Below are 17,139 nucleotides of genomic sequence, written 5' to 3'. Positions count from 1 at the left end.
ATTATTTCAATTGTGTCTCTTTTAGGATGTGGATTTGTTTGCTCCAATGGTTGTAAAGGCTTAGGTTTAGGTGAGCGTTGCACACGGGATGTGATCGTTGACTTAAAGTAAATATACTCCGAATTTCGCCGTATGAGCATTTTCACTGAAGTCAAAAAAAACAAAACAAATTAACACAAAAGACATCTTAACAAAAACATATATATATATATATATATATATTTATTTATTTATTTGTATTTGTACCTTGCGCATATGCTTCTTGCGCAACCTCTTGAAATGAACTCTTCAACGAGCGTCATGGACTTTTCTTGATTGGGGAGTTCTTCAAGAGGTTCTCTTTTGGTGGCCTACTTGCAGAAGCAAGCACGAAGCTTTGTCTTGGAGAGGGTGGGGATGCTGTTTTTTCTACATAAGAACAGGCAAAAATAGCAACAGCACCTACAAAACCACATTCAATCTAAATTTCATGCAAACAAAATGCTTGAATATTTACCCAAGAAACATCTGAAATGGTTTAAATCATTTTACTATATTTTAGTACAATGTAAGAGCAAAACATACAAAATGGACGAAATTGCTGTCCAAAAAACAATTAAATCAACTACGGTTGGCAGTGGACAGGTAGTTGCTGGAGTTCCACGTTAGTCAAGATTCAATAAGGAACACTTGGTGAAGAAGGAGCACTTGCTGATGTAAAGAGAAAGCTTCACACAGCCATGAAGCATTCACTTCCATCAAGCTGGCTAATTTTTAAACCCAACTGAAGGGCATGTCAACCAACAGAGGTGCAAAAACGAGAGGTGGAACATGCAACATCAGGTGCAGAAAGATGAGTAATGATTGGTTGTATCTTCATGCAGCATAAGACGCACATGAAATGGAGGGCAGGTTGATGGGCAGAGGTGCGAAACACAGCCGGTCACTGTTGGTTGAGAAAAATGGCAGGTCGATTAACATAGGTGGACAAAGGAGAGGTGGAAGTTGAAATAGAGGCTGGTAGAAGATTCACTGCGACTGGCTCGTGGTTTTACGTAGCACAACATGCAAATGATAATGAAGACCAGGGAAAGCTTAGCAGCATGCAGTATCGGGTGCACACACATTTTCTTAGAAGTAGACATGTTAAATTAACGGATGAAGTCGTGATATATCCAGAGAACAACAAAGTATGCAGGAATTCTATTAAGTGTTTTGAGCAGCAGCAAAAGGCATTGCAAACTTGCTGGCTCCTTCTATGGTCACCAAGTCTATGCTTATAGAGAACACCATACACTTGCTCTATAGAAAGTGATTACCACAAAACTCGAAACCTCGTTTGGTCACGTTCAGGTGGAGGTGCACGGAATGAACCAAGGTCCAAACGTGCGCTTCAAGGACACCTGGAGAGAAGCGAGTTGGATAGGCATGTTACCAATTGTGGCGAAATGAGAAAGAGGACTGTGAAGGAGGGACAGAAGGCAGCCTCTACTTGGGGAGAGAGAAGCTTGAGTAGCGAGGTAAATGTGGGGAGTTTATAGAGATGGAAATAGGAGCTGAAGTTCCATTGACGGTCAGAATAAGAGCTAAGTGATACAATACAGGAATATAAAGTCGAGGAGAATATGAGGAGAGATCCCTGGAGCGATGTCTCAATGCAAAACGATCTCATGCAGAAATCAAACGAGGAGTTGCGCTGGTTTCTACTTAACTTGATCGGCACCCGAAACTTTGACAGCACTATTAATTTGCTCCTCAACCTTCTTTGAGACTGGAGTGACAGGCAAAGGAAGTATATCAAGACATACTTTGGCAAGACCTACCAAAACAAACGATTACGAAGAGTCAGCGCAAGAAAAGAAAGACGAAGAAAGACGTGGAAATGAAGACAGAAAGGATGCTACCCTTCACAAAGCAATCGCTGTCAGTGTCCATGAATTCGGCAGAACCTTCCATAGCTAGCACTATCGATATTGAAGGAAGAAGAAGACTGACGCTCTCATCCATGCATAAGTCTTTTATAGTGAAAGCAAGGACGAACAAGAAAGCCATATGCAACAACGTATGCATGACTCTTCAACAATTGCATTAAACGAGATTCCCAATTACTCAAACCAGAACAAAAATGCGCCAAACATTCTCACCCTCCAACAGCTCCCCTCAGTTGTATTAACGATTTGAGTTAATGGAAAATCCCCACCAACTTCAGATGAAGGTCAGACGAAATCACTCGCAAAAAGCAGTCCTACCAATATCTCGAGAATCAGACAAAATCAGCCGCAGAAGAAGAGAGCCGCCTTCACCTGAGACATTTCATGCATTGTTCATACTCTTCCAAGGCATGCAAATCATGCAATGAATGTGATTCGCATAAGATTACTCTCCTAAATGCATTAACGACTAAACAAACGGTGGCGCATTGTATTCAATCAGCTTGACCTTCATGCAAATGCATGGCAACCAAATTGCGACACGTGTAATTTCCAAATATGTATTTTTTTAAGCCAAAAAAAATCCAAATTTCTGCTTTGTCAAAACCCAACGGGTGCTAAGGCTACCCCAGGCCAAAAATCTAGAATTTATGAAATTTAAAAACTCCCCTATTTTAGCTTTGCCAAAGTAGAACCATTGCTAAGGCTACCCGTAAGGCAGGCCAAAAGAGAAAGAGTGTTGTACCAAATCTCTCTCTCTAGCGTCGAGAAACAATTGTTAAGTTGTTTGTTTGTAAGATTAGTCCGACAGTACATAGATATAGTTTAAATCTATTTACATAGATGATGTATTAAAAGTGGCTTCCGGGCTGGAGAGATGCTCGCTTGCGATTTCGCCTTACAGTAAGACGCTGTGAGCGTAGGTGAAACCGGTAAGAGAGTATGCTCCTATCAATTGTCGCGAGTTGGAATCGAATGCGCTGAGAAATTGTGATAATCCTTTCGATTGGAAGATTTGCCGATTGTCTGACGAATGCAGATCCTTTTGTTTCTCTATCATGGCTGCTCGCTTGATAGCTCGTGAGCAATCGCCACCATGATGTAGATTGCAAAGGAGAACTGAAGCAGCTGCACTGCGCCGGGCAAAGTCTGGCACGACATGAGTGAGAAACGAAGACAAAAGTGAACGATCGCACCAAATATTTTAGCTTTCGCTGTAACTGAGACGAATCGATGGTAGGCTCAACACTCCTGGAGAAGAAAATGCTTTCGATTTCTCTATCCTCATGAAGGCTTCAGCGAGCAATCGCTTGAAGGGAAGAGATTTGTGGACTCTTCGAGTGTCATGGTTGAAATTGAAGCAAGTGAATGATAGGATTCGTTTTTCAATTTATGTGGATGCGTGCTTCAGACGAGCATTGAGGCGACAGGTTTGATAGGAAGACTCATGGCAAGTTTGTTGAGGTAGATACCAAATTGAATGTCGTCATCAGAATTAGCTTCCGCTATACCGATTATCGACCGTTCTGCGATGGCTCCTTCGGACTCGCTCCCTGCGTGTGCTCTACTTCGAACTGCATGGATCAAGTCGCTCAGGTTGCGACCTTGCCGTTGTTACCACTCGCACATTGCGTCATTTGTTTGGCGTGAACAAGCATTTCCACTCATCCTTTCACACATATATCTGTTCGGGCATTTCTTATCATGAAGCATTCGTTGGACACCTTCAATAATGCAAAGTTTTCTGACATTTGACAGTGTTCGTGGTTTCAAGTCATTCGGGGACGAAGTGCAGCGGTTCAATTTCAGCCGAGGATTCAATCTGATCGTTGGTACAAACGGCAGTGGCAAATCAAATATACTGGGTATGTGGTCGTTTAACTGAAGGACTAATAACCAAGTGTCCAAGATCAAGCTAACGCAAACGGAAGTCGCCAAATTTACTGATTAGAATTCTTAGGAGCCTTTCACATATCTCATTGCCGCGACGAGTTAATTTCATCTTGTACGGCAGAATAAGCACTAGAAACTAGTGCTTTGGCACTGCTTTGATCCAACCTTAGTGATGTCATGAGATGTGATTGCAATATCGCGCATGCCAATTCATATCTCCAGTGATTGCACTCTAAAGTTTGAGGCACGTGCGCAAATTGCGCGCAACACCTATTACCAATATTTACGTTTCGAAATGCACCTCACATTGCCACAATATCTCAATAGCGTGGTTGATTTCCACTGTGGGTTCCATTAGGATATTGTGAGTCTAATTTTGTCCCTGCATTGAAGCGGCTGTCGGAATATCCTGGTCTGGAAAATAAACTTGTAAAGAAACGGTAGGATCTTATAAGTCTAATTTTTCCCTGCATTAAAGCGGCTGTCGTAGTATCCTGGTTTCTGCAAACTTTATCAGAAGGAATGTAGTAACAACAAAAATTTCCTATGTATACGCTTCTGTAGCATCCTAGCACTCTACTTACTAGAATGTTCTGACCGGATGCTTCCAATAGCGAACCTTCAGACGTCTTCACTGACATGCTTTCCTTTGCTCCTGCATTCAATTTGTTGATGAGATAGATGCTATCAGCTTTGCCCTCTGTGGAAAAACATCAGCACTTCGTGTCAGGAATGTCTCTGAGCTTCAGTCCACAGACACAAAAGAACCCTGCGAGGTTTCTCTTGAGATCCAAATTTATGGGAACCCTGCACACGACTGCCACATTTTGAATTTGAGTGTCAAGATCCTGCCTAATGATATGAGGCAATACAAGCTTAATGGGAAGTTGAAATCTATGAAGGAAGTTAAGGTACTATCACCGAACTTTGAATATACATATTTTAATAATTACGTGATTCTGTTGTAATAGTGATCTTGACTCATTTTATCTCAATCAATGGAAATATAGTATAATGAAGATCTAATGTACACAAGATTCACTGAAAATGATTTCTGTAAGTTGTTGCATCAATACCTTCATCTTCACCCTAGATTTCGTAAATAGCTGAAAGATTTATTCTTTACAGGAACTACTAAAGGAGCACAGAATTCTGTTGGAGGAAACGTCAGCTGTGGTTCAACAATCCAGAGTTACAGAGCTTGCTGACGCAAATTCTGCTCTCACTTTGGGTTCAATTATATCTGCAGCTTCAGGAGCAGGTAGCCTCAGCATAATTAATACTCTTTGGAAATCTAAATGACCTGTGTTGCTCGGTCTTCCATTGCATTTGAAAAACTGCTGGACTTAATACAATATCATTTCAAATAATAGAGCCTAACACAGTCCAAGGAAGATCAACATATCGAATAATATTAATGAGTTTCATTCAAAACTCTTAGAATTCATTTGGTACCCATGAAATGCTATGCAGATACCACTGTTTGATATCAGTTCAGTTCCAAAGGTCATTGTTGGTTCCTAAAAGTCAGAAGTATATTTTTTGTTCTGCTCATCACATGAATTGCGTTTAGCCCAACAAATTCCCTATTAGCCTGCTTGTTGGTGGCTGTGAAATGGCAAAAAATTTGCTGCACGTTTTTAACATTTGTAAACTTGAAATGTGGCCCCAAAATCATGGATAGCCTCCTTTTGCAAGAATTCAAGCATATGATCTCTACTCTCCATCCTTGATTTTAGAATCTGTACTGTTGTCTTTAGGGTCAAAACCCCAGCAATATGGCCATGAAGTCCAAGTTCCAGCTGCCTGCAGTTAGCCGTCCCACCTAGCCACTGCTTTGGGTCCCTCTTGCCTCAAAATGTTTGGTCAGAGTTTCTGGGGGGATCTTACTGCTCACCTATATGAAAGTTCCAATCATGCTCTAGCATAGGTGGCTGCCATGGCTCTAGCATGCACTGACTCCTTTATTTCTCAACAGCACATGTTCTTTTATCTTCACCACTTAGCCTGTTATGAGGTACAATGTGGAGGTGAGCATCCAAAATCCGCCTACAGCATGATTATCTCAGCCAATGAGGAATTTGGCTGCGCCTGCCATGAAATGTGCTAGCATCATCACACTACATGCCATGAGGGTTCTGCACACAACACTCAGAGATGTCAACCACATACACAAGAGAATCAGGTCGCCTGCCATTCTTGGATTGATGATCTTCCAGTATCTGTCATGTGCACATTGTGGGTCACCTGAATCAGGAGCCCCCACAAACCATGCAATGCTCAGTCATCCCATGACAACCCGGCGGTTGTTGCGCCTCAGAATTGCCACTGCAGTTGTCACCCCTGCAACAGCTCACCCTGCACATGTGAAGGCACTGGCTCTAAAAAAACCAGGCCCAATAATGTGGATATGTCTCACCGCGCATCTGATGGCCATGCAAGACTGGCCACCCTGTCAAGCCGTGCAATAGCAGAAGTGCAGCTTCCAGTGATTAACTTACTAAACTTAGAATTTGAAATAGCCATTACACAGAAATTAACATTTACACACATATTATTCAATATTCACACAGGTGGTAGGGTTTAGAGAGGAAATAGTTGAGTGTGAATGAGGTACACCCCTTATCATGGCTAATCCCTGGTGTATATTTCTTTATTACAATGATGCAAGACTTTGATTACAATAATAATACAGATCTTGGACAGTAACCTATATCTTGATGGAATACAATGATATCTTCTGATAAGAAGTCCGAAACTGTGGAGCAAAATAGGAAGTAGCCACAGGCAGTATCTGGCAAGATCCATATGTAGAAGATGTTCCAATAACTCTAGGTAGAGTAGCAAAACATCTAGGGTGAGATCAATATGGTGAATGTACAGGTACCAGTCTACCATATAAATTCCGTATTCGGTGGACTTTGGACAATATCCTCAAACACAACCTAGTTAGAATGAACACAGTAAGAACAGATTAGAACCATGTTGATTTACCTCCAGATGCGCACCTAGGTGGAAAACGTTACCCAGATAGAATGTGCTTAAATCACGAGTCAGGAACATCCTGTTTGTGCAAATCGCAATGGCTATTGGACATGTCGGGGGCATGGAAGCAAATGAAAAGCAAGTCATGATTTGTAGTAGTAGCAGGAATAGAGCAAATCCTCAGGCTAGGAGGTGTGACATTGAGGAAACGGCAAGATTTGCCAGCAAGGGATACTAGAATACCTGAGTGAAGAAGATGGGCTGCTGCGATTTGTTGTCCAGCCCCTATTCTCGCTAAGGAAACCTTTTGCAGAGTCCAGGACTGCTCCAAACTGCTCTAGGTGAAGTCAAAATTGATGTGGGAAGATTCTGGATGATGCACAAGCTCTGGAAGTGGTGAGGCAAGTGAGCAATATGCTGATGGTGCTTCTAGGTAGTAGGAAGAAGCCAAGAGCAAAATTACAACTAGGAGTATGAAGCTATATACAAAGAACTAAACCCTAAACTAGGAGTAGATGGCTTGATAAAGCTGGAAAGTTGAAAATCAGAAAGCCAAAAGTAAAAGGTGGACATTTAATTTAGTAAATTCTAACTTTAATATTATTTTATTAATTAGTTTGAATTCTTAATTATCTTTTCAATTTTTTTGTCCCATGGCCTCTACCCATGCACACAATTGATTAAGCTTATAAGCCTAGAACAAAATGTAATCATAGGCTTGTTAGGCTCATAACTGGTTAGAACTCAATGTGCTCTAACTAATGTGCCTGTGAGTGATCAAGTGTTATCCAAATACACTCAAGGTTTATTGGCTTCAAAGATCACATGTGAGTCAGCTGCATGTTTAAAGCTCCTCTTCGGTTTAACATGCAGCTGACTCACGAGCTGAGCGGGTGAGCTCCCCCTTCGTCCACGAACTTGTGGCCTGGCTGCCCCGCAGCCCCTCTCGCGCTGCTCCTCTGCCCCCTCACTCCGCCCTTTCTCCTCCCTTCCATCTATCCCCTCCGCCATCTCGCCTCCCCCGTCATCTCGCCTCCCCCGCCATCTATCCCCTCCATCTCTTCCGCCCCTCTTTCCTCCCCCACAGGCTCTCTTCCCCCGCCTCCTCTCCGCTCCTTCACTCCCTCCTTTCCTTCTCTCCTCCCTCTCTCTCTCCTTCCCTTTCTTCCCTTTTACCTCCCTTCTGCCCTCTCCACCTCTCTCCTCCGCCTCTTCGCCTCGCCTTTGCCTCCCCCTCAGACGTCCTTCTCCCCCCCCCCCCCCCCCCCCCTTTTTTCTCCTCTTCCTCCCTGCAGCGGGAGCATCTGTGCTTATTAAGGCAAAAGAAAATCTTGGTGGTGACCCTTGGTCTGGCCAGAGGGGCTCTATGGCAGCACCCTCGAACTCCACAGCCGTTAAGGTTCTTCTTTCCCCAGCTGACAAGCCACAGGTACAGCAGGTAGTTCAGTCCCTCCAGGGCAAGGTGCTCGTGGGCAGAATTGTGGGCCTTATGCCTACACGGAGATAGGTGCGGAGTGGATCCAGGCGAGCTTGACATTAGAATGCGACCTATTACGCTCAAGTCGAGGTAACATGACCTCGGAAGGGTCAGTCGACATTTTCCTTTAAAGGATCAATGTTTGTATTATATTTGTTTGGGCTTCATGTAAATGATAAAAAAGGAATAAAGGTCAAGGTCCTTGGTGAGGGTGACATGGCACTAGACTAGGTGGATCTAAGGCTAAGGGGCCTAAATGCATGAAATATGCCTAGGGGCAAATGGTTTCAATGATATCCCAAGAGAGGGGTAAATGATGCATTAAGGAAGGACCCTAAAATGAAGACATGTGGCATACTAGATCCATCTAGGGACTTTTGGGGCTCGTTGGGAATAAGCAAGAAAAAATTTTTCACGTATAGAGTGATTTTCTGAGAGCTTGCTACCACCGAGGTTGGCTGGGAGGAAAATACTTGTGCGTGTGCCTGTGATTCGACGTAACATTCTAGGAGCAGACAGATCTTCATCTAATATTTGGTATCAGAGCCGCAAGTGATTGGAAAAGGGGGATCACGAGAGGTTTTGGGTTGGCCAGGCGTATGCTTAAGCTCACGGGCTAAGGAGCAGATAATGGTACTGGCTGTTTGCGTCATCTGGTTCACATTATATCCAGTAGTTCGTCAACATTGGAGTTGCGTGTGAAAGGATGGCAAGATCGCGTACAGTCGCAGGTTTACAACTTCGTTACCTTCAGGACTCCTTGGCATCGCGGGAAGGGACTAGCTGTTGTAATATTGTGGTATCGTTTATTTCGTCGTTGATTTGAAGGTGTGGAAGACGAAAATAGTGAAGCTGAGAAAGTTTGCGTCGTTTAGTTCAGGCCATCGGGTAGTTCATCGGTTTGGGTAAGCGTTGACGAGCAGCGCACGATGAGAGCCACTTACGCGATAACTCAAACTTTCTAGTAACTCTTTTCAAAAGCGAGGTTGCTGGAGTTACGACCACTTGCAAAGAGCTACTGTGCTGTCACGAGACTTTCTTGTGATATTTTGCGTGTGATATTTTGTTATTTAGAGATCTCGGTGGTGCACGCATTGGTCACGGCGCACGACGAAAGTAGCCCGTAGGCAGTTCACGTATGCTGACTGGTGACTCAATCGAGGTATGGTTGCGTTAGTCTGTCTGCAAGGCGATGGACGAGTGGTTGGGTTAGCCTGTAGAGATACGTGTATTTGCTGTGATCGAATATGAAAAGCTTGGTCATATTAGCTGTGACATTTTGTCTGTGTTCACGAAAGCCAATATGGTCAGCAATAGCCAAATCGACGTCACATATATGAATTCGATCAAGGAGTCCTGCTGAGAATGATGGAGTGGTTTTCAAGGTCAAGTTAATCTCGTCATGGATTGCAGGAGTTTTCCCTAGTACAGGGAAAAGTGGTTTTGGTTACAGTGTGATATATGCTTTGTTAGCTGTAAATTTGGAAGTTGAACTTTCGAATTGTAATCACAGTTTCAAGCGGTGTTTTATTTATTTATTTATTTTTTGAAACACACACCCATTGACCTAAATGGAAGTAGAAGAAGAAGCTTCCAGGATGGATCCCGTAGAGTCGGGAGTCCGGCCGACCCCGCAGGTGTCGCGCCCAATAGGTCATACACTATCTGGCAAAATTGCAATGTTAGAGGATGCCTTGCAACAGATTTTAGCGCAACAGTCACAAGCAAATGTAGGGCAATCTGAGCTCAGGAAAATGGTGCATAGTATGTTTACTAGACCATCTCGTGAGGAGAAAGGTAAATCTCCGATGGAACCGGAGTCCAGTGTTCGTATGGTCGAGCCTAGGAGGGCTAAGGTGCCTAATATTGCCAATTATAGGTCAGAAAAGTATTCTGGTCGGATGTCTGACCGTAGTTCCGGTATCATTGAGACCTGGTTACACAAATGGGACGAGGCATTTGCCATTTGTGAAATCAGGAACGATATGAAGAAAATCTGCGAGGCCACCCATATGTTTAATGAGGCAGCGGATAGGTGGTGGATAAAACAGCAGAAAGATGGAGTAGCATCCACTACTTGGGAGGGGTTTAAAAAGGAATTTAGAAAACACTTCTTACCTCCTGACGAAGCATCCCGATCTTGGGATCAGTATCGAAACCTTCGTTAGAGAAATTTATCAGTGGCGGAATACACTGATAAGTTCAGAGAAAGTGTAATGAAGGTTTATGAACCCCTACCTCAGTCAATCCAAGTAAAAGATTTTATCTTTGGATTGAATGATCGGATAAAGATGGAAGTTCGGGCTAAGTATGCGAATACGCTAGATGAAGCAATTGTCATAGCCCTGAACTATGAGGATGCAAAAGGGAATAGACCAAGTGGGTTTGTGCAGGTTGGGAATCAGTATGGGTACCCGAAGAAAACTGGGTTTAAGAAGAAGTGGATTAGCAAAGGGAGTGCCTCACAGCCTAGTGGTCAAGCCAAGCAGGCGAAACCAGTTGAGACTCCTAAATCAAGTACCACCATTGGAATGAAAAGAAAAGTAACACCAATGGCAGCCCGGGCTTGGTCGAAGTCTTCTTTGAGCCCAGAGCAAAGGGAAAAAGCGAGGAGAGAAGGCTTGTGTTTTGGTTTCCTTCAGCCTCATCAGTGGAAAGATTGTCCACGAAATAAGGATCGTTGGATAGCTGAGATGGTGATCTCAGAATGTGACGTGGAAATGGAGGGAAGTCCCAGAGCAGAACAGATGCAGATTCAGCTAGCGGGATCTTCTCAAAGGTCAGTACCTTTTTTGTTATGTGTGTCTGTTGCTAAGTTACTAACTAGTGCACTTGATAATATCCTGTCAAAGCCCGCAGCAACAGGGTATACAGCCTTTAATGATACGGAATTAATTAAGATGAAAGGACAAGTAGCTAATCATGATGTCATTGTGTTGTTTGACTTAGCGTCAACGCATAATGTAATTAACTCCAAGCTTGTAAAGAGGCTGAAATCAAAGACTAGCCCATCTGACTATGCATATACAGTCAGAATGGCAGATGGAAGTTCAACTGAAGTATGGGACCAAAGGGTTACCCAATTGGAGCTTCCATTCAGGACTATGCTGAGAAGCTTGATTTTGAAATGACTAAGCTTGCTCATGCAGACATAGCCCTAGGTAAGGCTTGGCATTCTAGGAAGAATCCAGCCATAGATTGGAAAAAGCACATTTATCAATTCAAGATGAATGATGTGCTGTATGTCTTACGAGGTGAAAAAGATATACCTCAAGGACCGTTGGTTTCCGTGATGGAAATTCGAAAAGCTCAAGAAGAGTTTTTGTTTCTTTGTATAGCATCGGTAGAGCCGATTGATGATTCTTCGGCTAGCACTGATGTTGTCCAAAATGGAGAGATGGCCAAGCTGGCTGATCAAATAGCAGAGGAGTTCTCTGATTGTTTTAGGGATGAGCTACCTTATGGGTAACCTCCAGAGCGGAATGTTCAGCATAAGATTGAACTAATCCCGGGGGCAGAACCTGTAAATAGACCTCCCTATAGGTCGAGTTTTACTGAAGAAGCGGAGTTACGAGGACAACTGGAAGAATACCTCAAGTTGGGGCAGATTCAACCAAGTTTCTCACCTTTTGCTTCGCCAGTGATATTAAAGAAGAAGAAAGATGATACTTTTCGTCTCTGTATAGATTACAGAGCTTTGAATAATATCACTATTAAGCACAGGATTCCGATGGCTCAGATCGATGATTTGCTAGATGCATTACATGGGGCTGTAATTTTTAGTAAAATAGATCTTAACTGTGGCTACCATCAGATCCGTATTAGGGCCGAGGATGTGCATAAAACCGCTTTTAGAAGCAGGTTTGGACATTATGAGTTTTTGGTAATGCCCTTTGGACTTACCAATGCTCTAGCTACATTCGTCATGCTTATGAACGATTTACTACGTCCGTATATCGGAAAGTTTGTAGTACACTTTATTGACGATATTCTGGTATTCAGTAAAAGTATTACTAAGCATCATGAACACTTAAGAATAGTGTTCAGTATTTTGAGGAAAGCCAGTCTTTATGTAAACAAAAAGAAAACTATACTATGTATGGTAAGACTTGAATATTTAGGATTCATAATTACTCACGAGGGGGTAGAAATGGATCCAAAGAAAGTGGCTGCGATACTGACTTGGCCAATCCCTCAGAGTTTGACCGCTTTTTGCGATCATTCTTGGGATTTGTCCAATTTTATCGAAGGCATATCAAAGGATATTCTGAAATAGTATCGCCATTGACTGATCTGACCTCAGATAAAGTACCTTTTATATGGGGACAGAATCAACAGGAAAGTTTTAACACCATAAAACAAGCTGTGGTCTCAGGACCGGTGTTAAAAATAGTTGATCCCCAGAAACCGTTTTTCCTTGAAACCGATGCAAGTGGCATTGCGGTAGGAGCAGTTCTCCTCCAAGAGGGAAGGCCAGTAGCCTTTGAAAGCAAGAAGCTTTCTCCCTCTCAACAAAATTGGCCAACTCATGAATTTGAGTTGTATGTTGTTGTCCATGCTCTGAAAACATGGAGACATTATTTGTATGGGTCAGAGTTTTATGTTGATGTTAATCACGATACTCTGAAACATTTTTGTAAACAACCTGACTTGAGAGGCCGCCAAGCTAGGTGGGCAGAACTCATGCAAGAGTTTAACTTGATGATTTGGTACCGAAGAGGGAAGGATAATAAAGTTGTTGATGCGTTGTCATGCATTATGCATAATATGAGTTTCACGGTATTAGAGAGTGCTCTAATGACCGAGATTAGAGAAACTCAAAAGGTGGACGAGTTTATCCAGAGCCTTTGGCCTAAGGCTCACGTGTTCAAACCCGGGGAAAAGGATGACCTGGCATCCAGAAAAGACCAAACTTATGCAAGATATGCCATAAGAGATGGTATGCTGAAAAGAAATGGCAAGGTAGTAGTACCTAATCAAAATGATCTCAGGCAGAGAGTCATTCAACAATGCCATGATAGCCTATGTGCGGGACATCCAGGAGTCGAGAAGACATATGATCTTGTGAAGCGAGATTTCTTTTGGCCAAAGATGAAAAAGCATATTCATGAATATGTGACATGTTGTTTTTCGTGTCAAGTAAGTAAGGCAGAGCGAGTGAAGCCACCTGGACTTTTACAGCCCTTGGAGATACCACTAGGTTGGTGGGAGAGCATTTCCATGGACTTTATTATAGGTCTGCCTACGCCACAAGGTGGATATGATTCTATCCTTGTGATGGTTGATCGTCTTACCAAGATGGCTCACTTCATTCCAACTAGAGAGTCTGTTAGTGCCCCGCAAGTGACGGATTTGTTTATTAGACATATATTTCGTTTGCATGGATTACCCAAATCCATAGTGTCAGACAGAGATGTCAAATTTACCGGTCATTTTTGGACTGCAATATTTGAGACACTAAGGACTGAGTTGGGAATGAGTAGTGGGGATCATCCAGAAACGGATGGTCAGACAGAAAGAATCAACCAAATTTTAGAGGATATGCTTAGAGCATATGTGTCATTGAGGCAACATACATGGGACAAGTGGTTGCCATTGTTAGAATTTGCCTACAATGATAGAAAACATTCCTCTACAAGATTCAGTCCGTTTGAGCTGAACTATGGTTATAGACCAGCGAATCCGACTATAGTTGGAATACCTCAGAAAGTGTCTAGTGCCGCGAACTTTGTGGTTCAGATGCGGGAGATGCTAGCACTTGCAAGAGCGAACGTCCGCCAAGCTATGGATAGAGCTAAGGCGTATGCGAATGAAAACCGATCCGCTAGAGAATTTAAGGAAGGAGAAAAAGTTTTTCTCAGAGTTTCTTCGCACTCTAAGTCTTTGACTGCAGGAGAGTGTGCTAAGTTTTCACCTCGATATTGTGGGCCATGGTTAATTCTAAAAAGAATAGGCAAGGTAGCCTATAAATTAGAATTGCCACAGGGTTGTAAGGTATACCCAGTGTTTCATGTTTCTCGTTTAAAGAAATTTTTGCATACAGGTGACTCACTAATTGAGGGTGTTGTTTTGTTTCAGGAGATAGAGGATAATGCAAGACACAAACCAACAAGAATCCTGGACCGAGGAACAATGCAAGTACGCAATCGGAAGATACCCTCGGTGTTGGTTGCATGGCATGGTCTACCTCTATCAGAAGCTATCTGGGAATCCATATACCAGTTACGGAGAGTGCTCCCAAACTCTGATGCCTGAAGAGGGAAGGAATGTTACGCTCAAGTCGAGGTAACATGACCTCGGAAGGGTCAGTCGACATTTTCCTTTAAAGGATCAATGTTTGTATTATATTTGTTTGGGCTTCATGTAAATGATAAAAAAGGAATAAAGGTCAAGGTCCTTGGTGAGGGTGACATGGCACTAGACTAGGTGGATCTAAGGCTAAGGGGCCTAAATGCATGAAATATGCCTAGGGGCAAATGGTTTCAATGATATCCCAAGAGAGGGGTAAATGATGCATTAAGGAAGGACCCTAAAATGAAGACATGTGGCATACTAGATCCATCTAGGGACTTTTGGGGCTCATTGGGAATAAGCAAGAAAAAAGTTTTCACGTATAGAGTGATTTTCCGAGAGCTTGCTACCACCGAGGTTGGCTAGGAGGAAAATACTTGTGCCTGTGCCCGTGGTTCGACGTAACATTCTAGGAGCAGACAGATTTTCGTCTAATACGACCACATCCAGGAGGTCACCATCTATGGAAGAGGCGTATTCCTCATCCAGCTGAGCTTCCCCGACATTGCCTCAACACTCGTGGAGCAGAGCCCCATCCTCCTTGGCCTGCATCTAGTGTACCTCTTTCCTTGGTACGATGGCTTTACAATGGAGGACATGGACACGACACACCATGTTCCCTGTTTTTCGGTTACGCTCCACTTCCCAAGGCTCCCAAAGGAGTATCGAGCCATCTTTCCCTCCATCGGTCGGGCATTTGGCAGCGTGCTCGAGTCTCCACCAGAGTCGGCCGCCTCAGTTGTAGTAGATGATGGGGTCCCCAGGATCAGACTGGTGGTTGAGAGCCCAGAGTCCCTCTTAGAGTTGATCCTCCTAGAGACCCTCGAAGGGGGCACACTTTGCCAGGGAGTGGAGATTTCTGGGTTACGAGGCTAGTGTCTTCGGTGCAGACAGATGGGTTACCTAGCTAGAGATTTCCCTCGTGGCCATGGCTAAGCGCCTCCCCCCCCACCCCCGCAGAGAAGGCAGCCAGCAGACCAGAATCCCGCTCCCCCTCAGATAGGAGCAGCAGGAGTCTCAGATCCCCTGGGATCTCCCCTATTCCCCCCCCTCCCCCTCCCCCTCCAGATCCCTACCCCCCTCCCCCTCCACTTGCCCCCCCCCCCGGCGAGTTTCCCCCGCCCCTCCTGCTATGATCACTCTCACCACCCCGTTTGATCAGCGCAGGGGCTCTCAAACACACCCCATTTGGAGTTTCCAGTTTGCCTCCACAGGGTTGGAGAAGTGGACCCCAGAGGTGTTTGATGCTATTATGGGATCAGATTTCACGCATGATGGACGAGTGGATGGGAGCACGGGGATTGGATCTTTGGTACACCCATGGTGCGGATGTGAATTTTCAGCTGAGCTTCACGCGAGAGGAGCCGACGTGTGGTTTGGCGGCAGGAGTTATCAGATTGCCGCTTGAGGCAACGGTGGATCATGCATACTACTGGCCCCTCCAGAAGTGTGCGGAGCGGTTTGGGGTGGAAGTCTCCTTCCTGATGAAGTGGGCACGAAAGATCGGCATTGAACCGGTATCCACCCTAGTATGTCATCGCGCACACACGGACTATTCGCCCTCCAAACTCCTGGCAAAGTCACGTAAGGCAGTCTTTCTGGAACAGGCACCCACTCACAGGAGAGCCTTGTTCTCTGCACCCCCGTCCTCATGAGCTGGACCATAGTGAGTTGGAACGTGCACAGGCTCCACGACTGTGCTCGTAGTCAACCGCAGTACCTGATACTCTGGTAGGAGTTGCAAAGGGTAGTGGTAGGGTGGACAATGGACATCCTTTTGATCCAGGAGCATATGTTCTCAGCAGCAAACATCAGACGGCATCACCACCTTCTCCCAGGGAGAGGTCCGGAGGAGTGGTCCCCTGCAGTAGGACGGAGCGGAGGGGTTTGCATCTTGGTCTCACAGAATTTGGCTCCAGAGATCTACGATCAGGTCGAGCTTATCCCAGGATGGGCAGTTTGGATGGGAGTTAGGACGGGAGAGTCCAGGATTGGGATCCTGAACGTGTATGCCCCAGCATTCAGACAGCACCGCCCGGCCTTTTGAACGAGGCTGTCAGAGTGTCTTCCGGATGTAGACTCCTGGATTGTTGGAGGAGACTTCAACAACTTGGAGTTTGGGGAAGACAAGCAAGGCGGCGCCGCCTCCTCTGAGATGCTAGCAACAGCAGAGCGTAGCACCTAGGAGCAGCTCATTTTCATGATCAATGGTGGCATGGACCTGTGGCGAGAGCCAAATTTCAGCAGGATATCTAGCAGCCTCCTCTTCTCTTTTGAACAAAGGAGACACGATGGACTGCTTGAGAGACTAGACCGTTTCTACGTTAGGGATTGGGCATTGCACAGAGGCGGCTCTACCAGGATTTTGGCAGGTACCACGATGTCAGACCACTCCCCCGTAGTACTTCACTTAGATCAGCCCCGTCAAGGTCTCCCCCAGAAGGGAGTCCGCATTCCAGAGGACCTTCTGCAGGATGAGATCCAGTAGGTCATGGCAGGGATTTGGGAGCAGTCAGAGATGACACCAGGTGAGAGCTGGGCTTTGTGGGTGGCTGATGCGATCCAGAGGAGTAGTGAGGAGTT

At 44.6% G+C, this 17,139-nt stretch overlaps 1 protein-coding gene across 2 annotated transcripts in view; it reads left to right on the top strand.

The window, feature by feature from the left end:
* The first annotated feature begins 2,717 nt into the window (after positions 1-2,717).
* Positions 2,718-17,139, top strand: part of LOC147901578 (structural maintenance of chromosomes protein 2-like) — a 32,666-nt gene continuing 18,244 nt past the window's right edge. Inside the window, exons 1-6 of one of the 2 annotated variants that reach the window (XM_087375099.1) lie at positions 2,718-2,842; positions 2,950-3,146; positions 3,322-3,506; positions 3,669-3,775; positions 4,485-4,714; positions 4,932-5,064. In XM_087375099.1, the coding sequence (XP_087231225.1) occupies positions 3,391-3,506; positions 3,669-3,775; positions 4,485-4,714; positions 4,932-5,064 (586 nt within the window). In that variant the 5' untranslated portion in view covers positions 2,718-2,842; positions 2,950-3,146; positions 3,322-3,390. The remainder of the gene's footprint in view (positions 2,843-2,949; positions 3,147-3,321; positions 3,507-3,668; positions 3,776-4,484; positions 4,715-4,931; positions 5,065-17,139) is intronic. The other variant, XM_087375101.1, reaches the window with a different exon arrangement.

Source organism: Dipteris shenzhenensis, chromosome 5, assembly GCF_047967505.1.
Source record: "Dipteris shenzhenensis isolate YYH24624 ecotype China chromosome 5, Dip_SZ_1.0, whole genome shotgun sequence".
Lineage (NCBI taxonomy): Eukaryota > Viridiplantae > Streptophyta > Polypodiopsida > Gleicheniales > Dipteridaceae > Dipteris > Dipteris shenzhenensis.
The sequence above is the reverse complement of the archived record's forward strand: the minus strand, read 5'-3'. Positions and strand labels throughout refer to the sequence as shown.